Below are 14,125 nucleotides of genomic sequence, written 5' to 3'. Positions count from 1 at the left end.
TGTTTTCAGGCAAATCCCTCACTCACTGAGCAGTGCAAATCATTTTGTATTTCTATTTGTGTTATACATGGAGTACTCAGTATGGCAGACAAGGTGAGACTTGTGACCAGATTGGTGGGATGGCTCACGTGATGGGATTAAGCATGATCGGGTTATAGATATATGTATACACACACACACACACACACACACACACACACACACACACACACACACACACATATAGAGACATATACACAAACCCTTTAATCAAAGGGACTAACTGAGGGTTAATGTTTTAAAATTGGTGACCTTTATGTCAGCTGCACAGATATATCCCCTAAAATGGTGGATGGTAAACCTGATTAAAATTTGTTGAAATGTTACCTAGTTCCTCAATTTGAATTCAGTGGTTGGCATGCAAGAAGCGTACAGTATGTCATGGTAAGAAATAAAAAAACCTCCTCACTTATTTCTCAAAGTATGAATATATTGCTGTGTACACAGTTCCCAACAGAGGGATTTCAGTTTTCCTTGGTAGCTTTGTGCACAGCAATATTCTTGTAGCGGCGGAATGAAGGAGGGGGAAAAAGAAGAAACAGTCAGTGTTCTTTGCAGGAACCTATTTCTGTTAGAAAATTAAAATAAATCAGTACAAGTTTGTCTTCAGAAATATGGTTACAAATAGAAAAAGAACATAGTTTCTTCCTGTAAGGCTGTTCTGAGAAATCAAAGCCAAAGCTTCTAAATAGTGAGTTGTGTTTTAAAAGAAGGAAGTAGCTTAATTCAGTTTGAAGAGGAGATGAAGAAATTGTGTATCAAAAGCAGTCTTTTAGCAAAGTCTCTTACAAAAGGACATTTTACTCATGTGCATATGCATTTAAAAGCTACACTATATTGCGTATTCAGGTAAGTATTGAGTAAATAGGAAATGATGAGATCATCTTACATATTCACACAGCTTCACAAAGAGGCTCTTTATAATTGGTGAAAATATTGAGGTTACATCTGCTGTGCTATTCACCCTTCTCCTTGAAATACCTTTATCAATGACTGGATGGTATTGATACTGAACTCCTCTCATGGTAAACTTATAAGAATATTTTTAATTTACTGCACGAGGATGAAATTGCTGTACTTAATGCTACAGTCAGATACTTAGCTGCAGCCACAAGTACTCTTTCTACATTCACAAAACTGGCAGACGAAACATGAAAAGGAATACTGACTCTTTAATCTCCACTTCTCCACCTAAGGCCCAAGGCAAGCTGACAGGGTAACTTCGTTCTGGAAACAGAAGGGGTTTTATTTTTTTAATTCTGGATTACTTTTTCTTCTGCTTTTGAAAACTGTGGGCTATAGGGGAATGAACCTGGCATAGACTTAAAACAAGAACAAGTTTCTTTATCTGAAAAGTTACAGTCCTTGATGCTTACAGGAAGGTCATTTTCAAACCCCACAGGAAAAATAGCATCACAGCCAGAAAGAGTGCATTAAGTGCCTTATTTGCCTGTAACAGAGACAGTTGTCCATTTATAATAGCTCTGAGGATCAAGTGAGTCTTTGATGTTGCAAGGACTTTCCTATAGATTTTGCAATTAGTGAGCTAGATGTTTAAAATACTGGGTATCCACTATTTTAGCAATGAAAAATATTTAGCAATGTTAAATGATGCTTGGTACAGAATCAGGAGCTAAATGATAGCAGACCTGTAGACATGTGGTGAGGAATCATAAGTCAGCTATGTAACTCTCCACAAACAACTCTATTTTGGATCTACTGCATGGGCTAGAGGGAGGAGGAGGGGACTTAAGCCTGGACAGTGTGTGAATGCATTGTCTGCCTGGTGGGCCAAAAGCAAGGCCTTCAGAGCAGATTGCTTGGTAAAGAATGCCAGCTTCCCATCACAAGAGTCCCCCTGGGCAATGCTGCTCTACCTCTCTTCATGGCACACAGCTCCTCACCAGCCCTGTCTGACTTACTGCATCTCAACAGAGTTCTTCTAAAGAAAATTCCAAAGATGAGAACTGCTTTAAGAAAATGCTGGTGAGGCTTTAGAAAGCTGTGTTTTATTCACAGCATACAACGGTAGACAGCCCTGAGTGCTGGACAGAGAACATCTTTTTTAGCATAGGGTAGAAAGCAATCTATTGTGTCAATACCACTGACTGAGACCTGGCTGCCACTGTGATATGAATATCAGAGAGTAATAGTTGCAGGTTTATAAACATAAATTCATCTTTTCCTACCATAAGCAGGAAGTAGCAGATCAGGTTCATGAAAGAAAACTGTACTTCACTGATATTCAAACTCCCACTGAACTTCTTCATTCACCAGGGTATTCTTTTAAGCATCTACAGTCACTCTAAAAATGCTAAGTATGGCAATTGATTCATTGCTTACTTTACAATCTGAAATACTGTTTAATCTTCCAGTGTAGGGATGTTACACACATAAATACGTGATAAATTAGGCAAAATTAAGTATCAACAACCTTCAGAAAAAATAAAGAGCCTTAATCAAGCATTTAGAAAAATTTGAAACCTTAAGAATGTTTGAAAACTAAGCAACACTTTTCCTGCCTCTTTGCAGAAAAGCAAATGTTAAAAGCGGTCTTAAAAAATGTGAATTCACATAAGGATCAAAGTTTGTGACTTGCCAAATACAGTGAGGAAGGCCTTGCATGCTGCATGTGAAAATTATCTCAGATTAGGACCAGGAAGATGTTTTGTTAAAAATCAATTCTATGTTATCAGTTTACATGACATCAGTTCACAGTAGCAGTGCAAATTTATTAAAACCAAGCAAAGACACAAAAATTAGTGTTTCCCAGCACCATGGAAATCATAATCTTCTACTTGAACAGCAGAGGCACTTTTCTCTCCCCCTTCTTTTTGTGATTATTATACCATTTTCCTATGGCCCAATGTTTGAAATGGCAACTTTATAATTATGCATAACCATGAATATTAACAAGACTATATAATTCTAGGTAAAATGTTTATTTCAAAGTGTTATGTAGGTATTGATCAAATGGAATGCAATGTATTGCTAGAGGCACTATTCAATGGAAGCTTATGGCATGCATATTAGAATACTGTTCTGTGGTTTCTATAGATAAAATTGATGTAAGTAAATGATATAAGTTTATTTTATGACAGACTGGATTGAAAAATGAGCAGCAGATTTTTCTACCTAGGATTCTCTAGGCTTTCTTGTCTTTTTCTTAACTTTTTTCCCCCTCATGATTTGTCTCTCTCCCCATGACTTCAATCCTGCCATAAAGTGATTTTCTTCTGTTAATATTGAAACGGTCGTTTAGAAACCCAAGCCTGCTTTGAACACCAACTTCAGACAGAACTTCCATTATCATTAATGAACTCTCTGTTCAAACTGTAGGGGAAAATGAAATCCCAGATCCAAATTTTGCCCTTAGCTACTAAAACTCTACATCAGAGGAGAAATTTGGCCTTGCTTGCTCAAGAAACTGAAATCTGTCCTCCATCTCTCCACTAACATTAATGTCCATCATATGACAACCTATGTAAGATTAATGATTTTAGAATATAACCCTTTCCATGCCAAATGTATCTGTGGACTATACATAACTACATCTCCCAAAAATAGGGAAAAGAGACTGAAGATTCATGGAAGCAGATTGGCAGCAATATTAATTTTATCTTTGAATTACCTATGTTAAAAATGGTCTGTTTCAAGGGATGGGATCCCTTTAAACATGCTTTCATTTCTGGAATAAGAGTCCCTGTTTGGGTGCTTGGGCTGAGTGAAATGAGTGATTCCCTCAGGCTGATCTCTAGAGGAAAGGCACCGAGAGCACAGTGTCATGGTGGTACGGCACAGCCGAATGTTCAAACTCCCTCTAACCAGCACAGAGATGGCATCGCCATCTCACATCTGACAGCAGATGTTTTTGAAATATACTGTCCCTTTATGCCACATGACTTGTAAAAAGTAAAAAACACCCAAAGATTTACACCTTTCCACAGACCTTAATAAGATAGTTTAGTGCTAGCCCCCCCACAGAAAACCCAAACAACACTAACACAACTTTGTAAAATAAAAAAAAAAGAACTTTGGAATAATTATGCACCTTGAGATCTCAAAAACAATACTTAGCAACATATGGACATTGAGTTAAAAGGCTTCAGGTGTTTTGAAGGATATTCCCAAAGGACTGAAGCAAAGTCCTGTACCAGCCCACCCACTTTGTAGGTTATCAGGCATCAAAACCAACATGGACCCACCACATGACGCATGGATGGCAAAGCTTCAGGGGTTTTATGCAGGTTCTTTCAAACGAGTGCTAATAAGACCTGCTGCCACACATTTGATATGTGCTACAAAGTTTACTGGTACTGTTTTCCTATCCTTACAGCCTTGAAAACTGTCTCCCTTAGACACACAAGGTCAGCAGTCCAGACCTTTGAAAAAGAAAAAGAAGAGAAATAGCCCACAGCACTAACAGGTTTCTAAAATTCTGCAAAATTCTGCAACAACTCCATCATACCTTCATAGTGACATTTCAGGATGGGGTATTTCACAGCCTAGTAAACTACAAAAAATCCTTAATGCATTCTTGGATTTTCAGTGGGGTGACACTGATTTAGACTATAAGGTGATGGAAACTTCTGGTCTTGGTAATCTTGGAGACACCCTCAACAGTGAAGGTAGATATGTGACTGAAGTACTTTTGTCCTTTTTAAAAATGCCATACATTTACATCCTCTAGCAAAAAGCACAGAAATAGCTTGGTGGACAGAATGAAGGTGAAGCTGCTAGATGTGTACCATAATGTCATTTATTCCCATGGCTTTGCAATTTAACATACGCTTCTGTAATTTATCACAAGAAGAATATCAAAATCTAAATTCTTTTTTGGGGTTGGAAATTTTGAGCACCAAAAAAAAAAAAAAAACAACTTTAAAAAGACCCCAGAAAATTATTAACAGAGAATCTGGAAAACACAGAGGTTACCAGCAGAAGTCAGAGCACAACCTTCACTTTATAACCCCTTAATGCAGCATGTATTTATACAGCTGGTATTATGTACACTTCTAAGGTCAAAACAGGAGATTTTGGGTGCAAATTTCAACTAACTATGAGCTATGGAAGACACAATTGAAAGCCTACAAACTGAAATGGGAATGTACTAAATCAGTATTGTATTAGATTTAATTTTAAAATAAAATAGCATCAGGAATTAAGTTAAAGGGTTATTGATGCAAACAATATCTGAAGCATCTTGCAGAATAGCTGTATATTGCTAAGCTACAGAAGGCAAAATTCTGCAACTAGGTTTAGCAGCTAATGATTTAAACAGCCTAAAGATTTATCTTTGTAGAGTTTTCTGGTTTGTTTACTATCCCAAAGATAGGGTTCTCCTGATAAACACTTATCTATTTTATGTACAGAAAACATTTGTCTAATAGAAAAAAAATTTGCATTTGAAAAACTGAGGTACAAAATATCACAAAGATTGGAAATTTCTTGGGATTAATAATGATTTCTGAGTATTTTTATGGTTAATGGATAATTAAACCACCAAATATTACAATACTAACAACTGTTCTCCACACACAGAAATGTAAGCATCACCTGTGAAGATATGAGCCAGCCATGAGTTAATAGTGTAGAAAACAAGGGTACAAGGCACACATAATTGCATACTGCAGATTGTTGTTCCCCTTCTTTTAAAGTACCTGGCTTTGTTCAAAAACACAGACAAAGAAATAAGGCTAGACAGACCAATACCTCATGTAACCCAAAGAAGAATTTGCAGGAGCAAACACAACATCTTCAGGATTTCAAAGCATGGCTAAAAGACATGACAATACATACTCTTGGGTAGTAACCTTAAGTTTCATTAGGGCTGAAAAAAACCACCAGGCATGTGCTAAAACCAAAGTCCATGATCCTTTTTTGCCTTGTATGAAAAAAAAAAATATTTTCTTTATATGCTTCCATTTCTTCCAGTTTCTTATCTCCTGTTCCCTCAATTTGCTATATCTCCGCCAACTCCAGCCAAAAGGACTAAAGCGTGCCAGTGTCCAACACAGAAATCTTTGCAGGTCTATACTATGGACACAGAGAAAGATTGTGCAGGTGGTCAGACAAGCACTTCTGCAATACTTTGAAAACAACATACACTAGGCTGTCATCAGGGTGCCAGTTGGGCTTAGTTTAAGAAATAGCTAAACCCCTGACATTCTATCAGCCTAATTTAGAATCAATCTTGCTTTCCATCGATGATAATAAACTTGTACAAACATGAGATTCATTTGTATATTTTAGCATTTTATTTCAGTCCTGGAATGCAAAACCTGACATTGGAATCAGTTTGATTTTTTTGGTTATTGAAGATATTAAGTACTACAAGAGCATTGAAATTTCGATCTGATTAGGATAAAAATTCCTCAGGATCAAAACACTTCTTTTTTTCCCCCTACAGTTTTACTAATTGTGAGCTACTTGACATTGCAGAGTTATTCCACAGCATGATAGCAAAATATGTGAAGTATTTTACTGTTAGAAATTATCAACTCATTCTATTTGTTTTTCATGTGTTTGAGGTTATTAAGAGAATAAAAAATTATAACTGATGTGCATAAGTTAAAAGGGTTAGTTCAACTACAGCTGGTAGGCTAAACCACTAAGCAATATTTTGTAGAGCAATAGATTTTTTTCTACTGAACATACATAAAAGAAATCATGAATATATAACTGATTTAAAAGCAGACTGAGGGGGTAATATCCCTTGAAAAATAGGGGAGCCATGAAAAAGGTGAATATGGAATAGTTTATTTTCAGAAAGACTGGATTATTCTAACCACTGGAAACCAGATAAAGTAGATGAGAGGGAGTGCTACCAAACATACTCATCAGAGACCTTTGCTTTATGGGAAATGAACTGCCCTGGCTCACTGTTCCTGAGGAATTGTATTTCTTATAGCTGTAAATCAAATCCTGAAGAAAGAGGATGATATTTTCTAAGCAATAGCTGACGACAACTGTATCTTTCTTGTCAGACCCAGGTTTCTGAATTCAAACCTCAATTAGGATTTCAAAATGAAAAAGCACATATTATATACCAATACCAATTGGTATGTATTTGTGACAGTGTTCTTGCAAACAATATATTAATTTTGAAATGACGGCATGTTATCATATATTTGCCCAAAAGTATATTAATGGTTGCCTTCAGAGATCTCGACTTTCTTCCTTGCTGCTTTCTTAATGACCTTTATTGAACAGTAACATCAAAAACTTGGTGTTCAATGAAGACCATTAATTTTTTACAATTAAATAGAAGACACATACTCCTGCTGCATTTGACATCCTCTCATTCCTAGCATGAAATGAACTTCTTAAAAAAGCTGTTACACACTTCTGAATTCTAACAGTGTCAAAAAAAGGGAAGCACACATGAACAGCATTGTACTCCTGAGAGCAGCAATGGCCCTTGCTGCGCTCTATAGAGAGTGCTAAGATCTGATACAACAGTAATTTTATTGATCTGCATGATTTCTGGTGTTGATTTGACATCGGATGTATCCTGCTAGCTTTAAGGTCAGGTATTTTTGTCACTGATGTCATAAGAACAAGGCCAGTTCTACTCATGCAGAGACTCATGGCTTGGTCAAAGTGTTTGAACAGCCCTATGCCTGACACACACTTCAGTCCTGCAATGCTTTTACGCAGTGGTGAGTAAATGGAGAGGATCCTGTCACCTTCCCCATTCTTACAAGTGGTAAAGTAGAACTGGGCCATGAGGGGTCTTTCTAGGCTGTTAGTTCTATATGCATAACTATGAAACACAAAACATTCAATTACAACTCGTTCATGGCATGTAACCTAATGAAGAGCTCTGTCACAGAACGAGGATTAGAGACTGTATCTGTGCCAGGGTACAGCTAGACCTGTAATTTTTGAGCGTTTGGATTGAAACAAAAGTTGTTGCAGCTTAGCCAGTTTCTGTGCATTAGCTGAGCCAACAGCTGGGTCATGATACTGGATGTGCACAGGCTGTTAGACTAGAGAACATTTTAATTATAATCTCTGTGAGAGAGACTTGATTTATGCAATGATTCTACCAGCAATTTGTTCAACAACCATTGTAAAGATGAGCAGATAAGAAGATTCCCAAACTCCTGAAGCCATGAACCATTTCAAAACGGGAAAGAGCTTAATAAGGTAGAATTGTAACACCAAAAAATTGGCTGAGAGATTTGTGAAAAAGCATGATCATTCAAAGTTTGAATGAAACAGAAGAGAAACAATTGCCATAAACTTTTTTTTTCTGTTTGGAAAAAAATTATGTTGCCATAGCGTAGGTTATCATGCCATGTATTATGGTGTTGCTATAAATGCAGGCAGAGTATGAATGTTGTTTTATTAATTCAAAAGGGATTCAAGGCATAACTTACATAAATCTCTTAACAGAAATTTTGAACTTAATGGAATTTTTGCTATTTACTTCACTGGGATCAGAATTTTAGTCCACAAAATTGCTTTTTTAGGGAATAATGCCTATGTCCATTGAAGCCAATGAAAGCTTTTCCAGTGACCATACCTGACCTTTCATTAGGGCAGTAGCTCCTTTACAAAAGCCTGTTGTCACTGCAATAGTCTTGCAGACCTTCTTCACAATTGTACTTGTTATGGTTGCATTCCTGAAACTGCTTTTGTCTTCTTTTATCTGAGATAGAGTTAACAAGGCCTGCTTTTCTAAGTTTCTAATGGGCTGCTATGATCTGAAGCCATCAATAGCCCTCTTCATTTTTTTTCCTGTGTGATTTTGTGCAATGTTTTTTTCTTTGCTTGTTTTTCTCTTTGATATTTTTGAATATCTTGGATGAGAGGGCAGAGTATAGTGGTCTTACTTTTTCCTTATGATATGTTGTCAGTAAATAGGCAGAATAGCAGTTTTACTTATGTTTCTTTTACCCTTAAATCTACAATTGCAATTTGGATTTCTTCTTGTTTTAATCATTACAAATTATTTTACCTCCTGTAAAAATAAACCAAGATTTTTGGTTGCATTCTCCATCAAACACAACCTTTTCAGTTTGCTACTTTCTCAAGTCCTGTTTCTTTGTTTTCTCACTAGTGTGTTCTATCCATTACTTTAGCTTCCAAGTCCTCTTCAAAATATTGCACAAAACTGCTTTTTTTTTGGTTGTTGTTGTTGGTTTTTTTTTTTTTTCCCCATTGTGATCTCAAGCAGTTATTTCCTATGTTGCACTGGTAAATATCCCATTCTCTCTATTTTGGGGAACTAGTTCTGCTGGGTTCCACCTTCCACAGCCAGTGTTTGCCAGCTCATTAATTTTAGCTCTAATTCTAGTTTTACTAAACCAGGAAGATTTTCTCCTTCTAGTTTGGTTAGAATTTGATTTTATAGGATTGGCAAGTCGCTATGAAGTATTTTGGGGTTCTACAATTTTTTTCTCTTGGTTTCTGTACAATTTTTATTGTCAACTGCTAGAAGTTGAACATCTCTCTGGGCAAAGATGTGAACCATGTTGGCTTCTGCAGAACTTATGTACTTCCCCAGTTATTCCCAAGACTAATTTAAACTTGAACGTCTTTCATAAAGAGCATGAGTTTGAACACGAAAAGACAAAGGCAAAGCCCTGTATCTGGGATGGATGGATTCCCTGCTATGTTACAGGACTGGGACTGACTGGCTGGGCTGCTGCTGTGTGAAAAGGGACCTGGGGGTCCTGCTGGACACGATGCTAAGCATGAATCAGCAGGGCTGTACTGGAAAGTGTACAGCCAGCAGAGCACACAAAGTCCTCATCCCTCTTCACTCATCACTCTTTGAACTGCATCTGGAATCTAATTTTAGGCTCCTACCACAGGAAATATATTGATAAACTTCAGTGAGCTGAGAAGAGGTCTGTCAAGATCCCCAGGGGCTGGTGTATTTGCTCTGTGAGGAAAGGCTGTGGAACCAGGCTTGTTTAGCCTGAAGATGAGGTGACTTCAGGGGAACCTAGCAGCATATCTGCAAGCAGGGTACTGCAAAAATGGAGCCAGGAGCTGCACCATCAAAATAAGGAAATTCCAACTGGATAAGAGGGAAAAAAACCCCCCAAAATCACAATGAGGATACCTGACACTTATTAAGATAATTGGAACAGATTACTCAGAGAAGTTGTTGAGAATCTGAAGTTTTTCAACATCAACTACACAAAGTGCTAAAAAATTTGCTTTGAATTAGTATTGATCTTGGTTTTTTTTCTGTTTTTTTGAGTATTAGGTGGAACTAGATGATATCCCAGAGTTCCTTCCAACCTAAATGATTCTATGAGCATCTTGTTCCTATAAGGCAAGAACACAAACATACATAAAAGATGTAACCAGCCCTGTCTATTGAAAAAAAACAATTAGCCTGGCAAGAATAATCATGCTATAGCCGCACAGCCAAGTTTGTGAGCCCTGCTATGCTGGATGTTGATAGTGGGAGAAATCTCTGTGTTTGTAAAGTTTGCAATCCAATCAGCTAAATTGGACATACAGTGAGAGCAGGAATACAGTGAGTTGATTTTCTTGAAGTCATTCCTGTCTTCAGGGTCTCCTGAGTCCTAGTCCAGTGCTTATATACTGGACCATACTACACTCATACTCTCTGCATAGATCTTGAAATTTTCTGAAGATGAATGTTTCATAAAAAATATCCTATTTGAGAGAGAAGTGGTCATGCAGAAGATTAAGGTCTTTTTCAAATGGGATGTTCATCTATGCCAGGTGGTATGGGAAATCTGAGTCATAAATATCTTTTATTTCCTTGGTCAGATAGTGCAGTGAAAGTGCAACTTGTAATTTTTGACTTTCAGTTTCAAGAGTACCAATAATTTGAGTTTCTGAATTTGTTCCTTCATTTCTCAGCAACTGACATATTCACCTGGTTATTAAATGCTTAAAATTTAAATGACACAAAATTATTTTATTTATCCCTTTGGATAGTTGATTTTTTTTTCTGCAGAAACATATCTAACTTGATTTTATGCCAAACACATTTTACATTCTAGAAACTTTTATAATCTTTACACAGCCTAATACTGCTGTTGGCTGCCATATGTTGTTATAGAAGCTGTCCCTATTCTCCTGCTTTCCGGTCAGTTATACTCCTATTTTCCCTTGCACATCATGCACAGTAATTTGGGATGGAACATTTTTTTCTGCTTTCTATTGTAGTCATATGGTTTTGTAAAATCTAATTAAATGTGGCTGCATTTGGGCTGCTGCCCTTTTATTAGGAAATGTTAGTAGGACATGATGCAGGGGGAGCAGAGGTATTCAAATCTGTGACTCTGAATTTAAGAAGCAGTTTGCAGATCATCTTCTGGATTAAGAAAAACACCGAAGTCAATCATAAATGCAGTCAGTCACTGAAACTTCCAAAGAATTATCTGGCTTCACTGCAGGCACAGATAAATTAGAGATTATGGGCATAAGTCTTTTTTCGCACAAGGGTAAATCAGGAGCCCCATCACTGAAGTCAACGGATCTCAACAAGAAAAGAATTAGGCCCTATGGCTTTTAGTAAGAGGAATACAAAGAGTTTAATTACAAGGAATCATGCTGAACCTCCCTTCCCCCATACACAGACACTGCACATGTTCTCTGGTAAGGTTTGTCTCTTGCAGCATTTTTGTACTTCTGTTATCCTTATACCAGTCAGATACTCCCAGTGTGCATACAACAGGGACTTAGATGCTGTAAGGATGGGGCCACTTAGATATTGACACATGGGGTGGTGAAAGCATTAGCAGGACTGTAGCTCAGTTCTGTATGAAAAAACCTGGTGAAATCCCAATTATGCTGCAATTTTTTGTCCTCTGTGTTATGATTCTGGAAAACCCAAAATCCTCAAAGAGGAGGAGTTCCTATTCTGTGCCAGGGAGGGAGTTTCTCATGTAAGCAATGCCTCTTTAAGGATTAAAATAATGCATAGCACATGTAAATTAACAGCTGCTGGAAATTCAAGTAATACAAATATAATGCTTTATTTCCACATATTTAAATGGTCTTATATGTCTATAAAAAGACTGGAAAATAAATCACACGAAGAATTACATTTAAACCATCCTCTGTGAAAACCTCTGACCAAAAAAAAAGCAGGTGTAAGATGAAGATCCCAGTTGTGGAACATAAATAATAGTTTAGGAGCAATCAGCTGTTGTACCAGATAATTTCACAAAAATGGAAGTACTTACAGTCTAAGTGACTATGTCTAATGCCTTCCACATCTTCAGCATGAATGAAGTGGTAACATCTCTTTCCTACAATATCTACAGGGGTCAGATCCATGTAATCACTAATCCTAAAAAGGAAAAAGAACATAAAGCCTATAATTCAAGAAAGAAAAGAACAAAAGAATTGTCAAATGACTCAGAAAGTTAAATCTGCTAAAAAGTTTTTTCAGCATTATATAATTTGAATGGAATATCTGTTCAAATGAGACAAGGCCTTAGAGGAAAAAAAAAGAAAAAAATCTTTTAAAAGAAACCTAGAAATTATTTATCTATTTAACTAAGTGGAAAATTAAATTCTAGTGCATATTCTCCATGTAGCATAACACCAGAACAATATAATTCCATGAAATTGTAAAGCATTAGTGACAATCCAAAATCCTCATTAAAAGACTAAGATGATTCAAGGTTACATAATAAAGTAGAAACATGTTATGTTTATACCAAATGATTAGAGACACATTTCATTTCAACAGATTGGTCTTCTATTGGGTATATTCATGAAAAAGCTCTTCAACCATTTCTTGGCACCAAGTCTAAACTCATATTTCAAGGGATATAATTTAAATGCTGAGACACACAGATGCCTCAGGGTGTTATCTTTTTTAGTCTAATTCATTTGGGAGCTCAGCTTTCACTCTGGGTCCTTTCAACTGGGACTTTGTTGTTTATTGCACATAGAAACTTTAAAATCTATTCTGCAGACCTTTGTGTGCGTGTGTCTGTGTGTGTGTCTGTGCACTTGTGTCTGTGTGCGCGTATAAACTCACATCGTGGGTAGTCAAGGGGTCAACCTCCTTAAACACAGTACAGACATTTAAAAGAAATCTGGAAAATGCCCCAATCAAGCAAGAGTTTGAAACTATGTCTGTTTTCTAGACATAGGATACTTTTTTTAGGGTTTGAAATAATCTGCAATGATTGTGGTACATTCTATGATAAAATCAGGTAGAGGAAATCCCACCCTGCCAGCCCAGTAGAAAGGGGCAATCTCTAGGCAGGCCACTACCCTGTGGTCCTATGAAACATGTGCATAGGCTTGTGTTTGAGCAGATCAATGGTTCCACTGACTTACAGGACTGAAATTTAAAGGTAGGTATATGGTACAGCGTTTTGCTGAATTTGCTGAAATTACGCACACGTTCGTAGGCTTGAGGTTTGCTACACAAGACTGCTTCTGCACATCTGAAGGATCTACTGACAACCACTGTCAGGGCCAACAAGCCAAACCTCTGCCATGTGCTCATTCTTTTTGGGCACGTATTAGCAGATGTGGTATCACAGTCCACATTAAACTGGCTATTGTCTCTTTCCAAATGGTCTTCAATCCTCAACAGCTGAAAACACACAGACTGATCATGCACTCTAGCATCAGTCTCTCATTTTGCTTTTAGTTATTTATCACCATCTGATAAATCATCATCATTTTCCTCTGCAGGTGCTTTTCTCACTCCACTGACTAATAAAGAAGTCCCAGATTATCTGAGATGCTGAATCTTAGATGACACAAATCCTACATTTGCAAAATAGACACAGATTAACACATCACATTTTAGACAACAAAATTTTATGCCCATATTTCACACTCTCAAATAAAAATATGAATTTTTAGGAATAGCCATTATACTAGCTAACAGATCTTGTCTCAGAGGGAAGCTAATGTCTGGCTAGTTTGTGCACTGAGTCCAGGATTATGAAGGAGATCTCTTCATTCTGAGGAAAGTAACAAGATGCACCCAAAGACTTGAGTAATGTCATTCCTGCTCACTGCTGTTTCAAGCAGGCAACCACTTGGAAAAGTAGGAGTACTATTGATCTCACCCCTGCTGATCCAATGGTCCACCGTGAGCATTCATTTCAGTTAA

At 37.1% G+C, this 14,125-nt stretch overlaps 1 protein-coding gene across 3 annotated transcripts in view; it reads right to left on the bottom strand.

Moving 5' to 3' along the window:
- The window catches only part of NPAS3 (neuronal PAS domain protein 3), a 592,966-nt gene that overhangs the window by 13,830 nt on the left and 565,011 nt on the right, over nucleotides 1–14,125 (bottom strand). For all 3 annotated transcript variants that reach the window (XM_054275330.1, XM_054275332.1, XM_054275333.1), the window contains one exon: nucleotides 12,225–12,331. In XM_054275330.1, coding sequence (XP_054131305.1) covers nucleotides 12,225–12,331 — 107 coding nt within the window. The remainder of the gene's footprint in view (nucleotides 1–12,224; nucleotides 12,332–14,125) is intronic.

This window comes from Melozone crissalis, unplaced genomic scaffold (genome assembly GCF_028551555.1).
Source record: "Melozone crissalis strain CALT ecotype California unplaced genomic scaffold, PUWL_Pcris_2 ptg000018l_1, whole genome shotgun sequence".
Taxonomy (NCBI): domain Eukaryota; kingdom Metazoa; phylum Chordata; class Aves; order Passeriformes; family Passerellidae; genus Melozone; species Melozone crissalis.
This window is presented reverse-complemented; position numbering and strand designations above follow the sequence as displayed.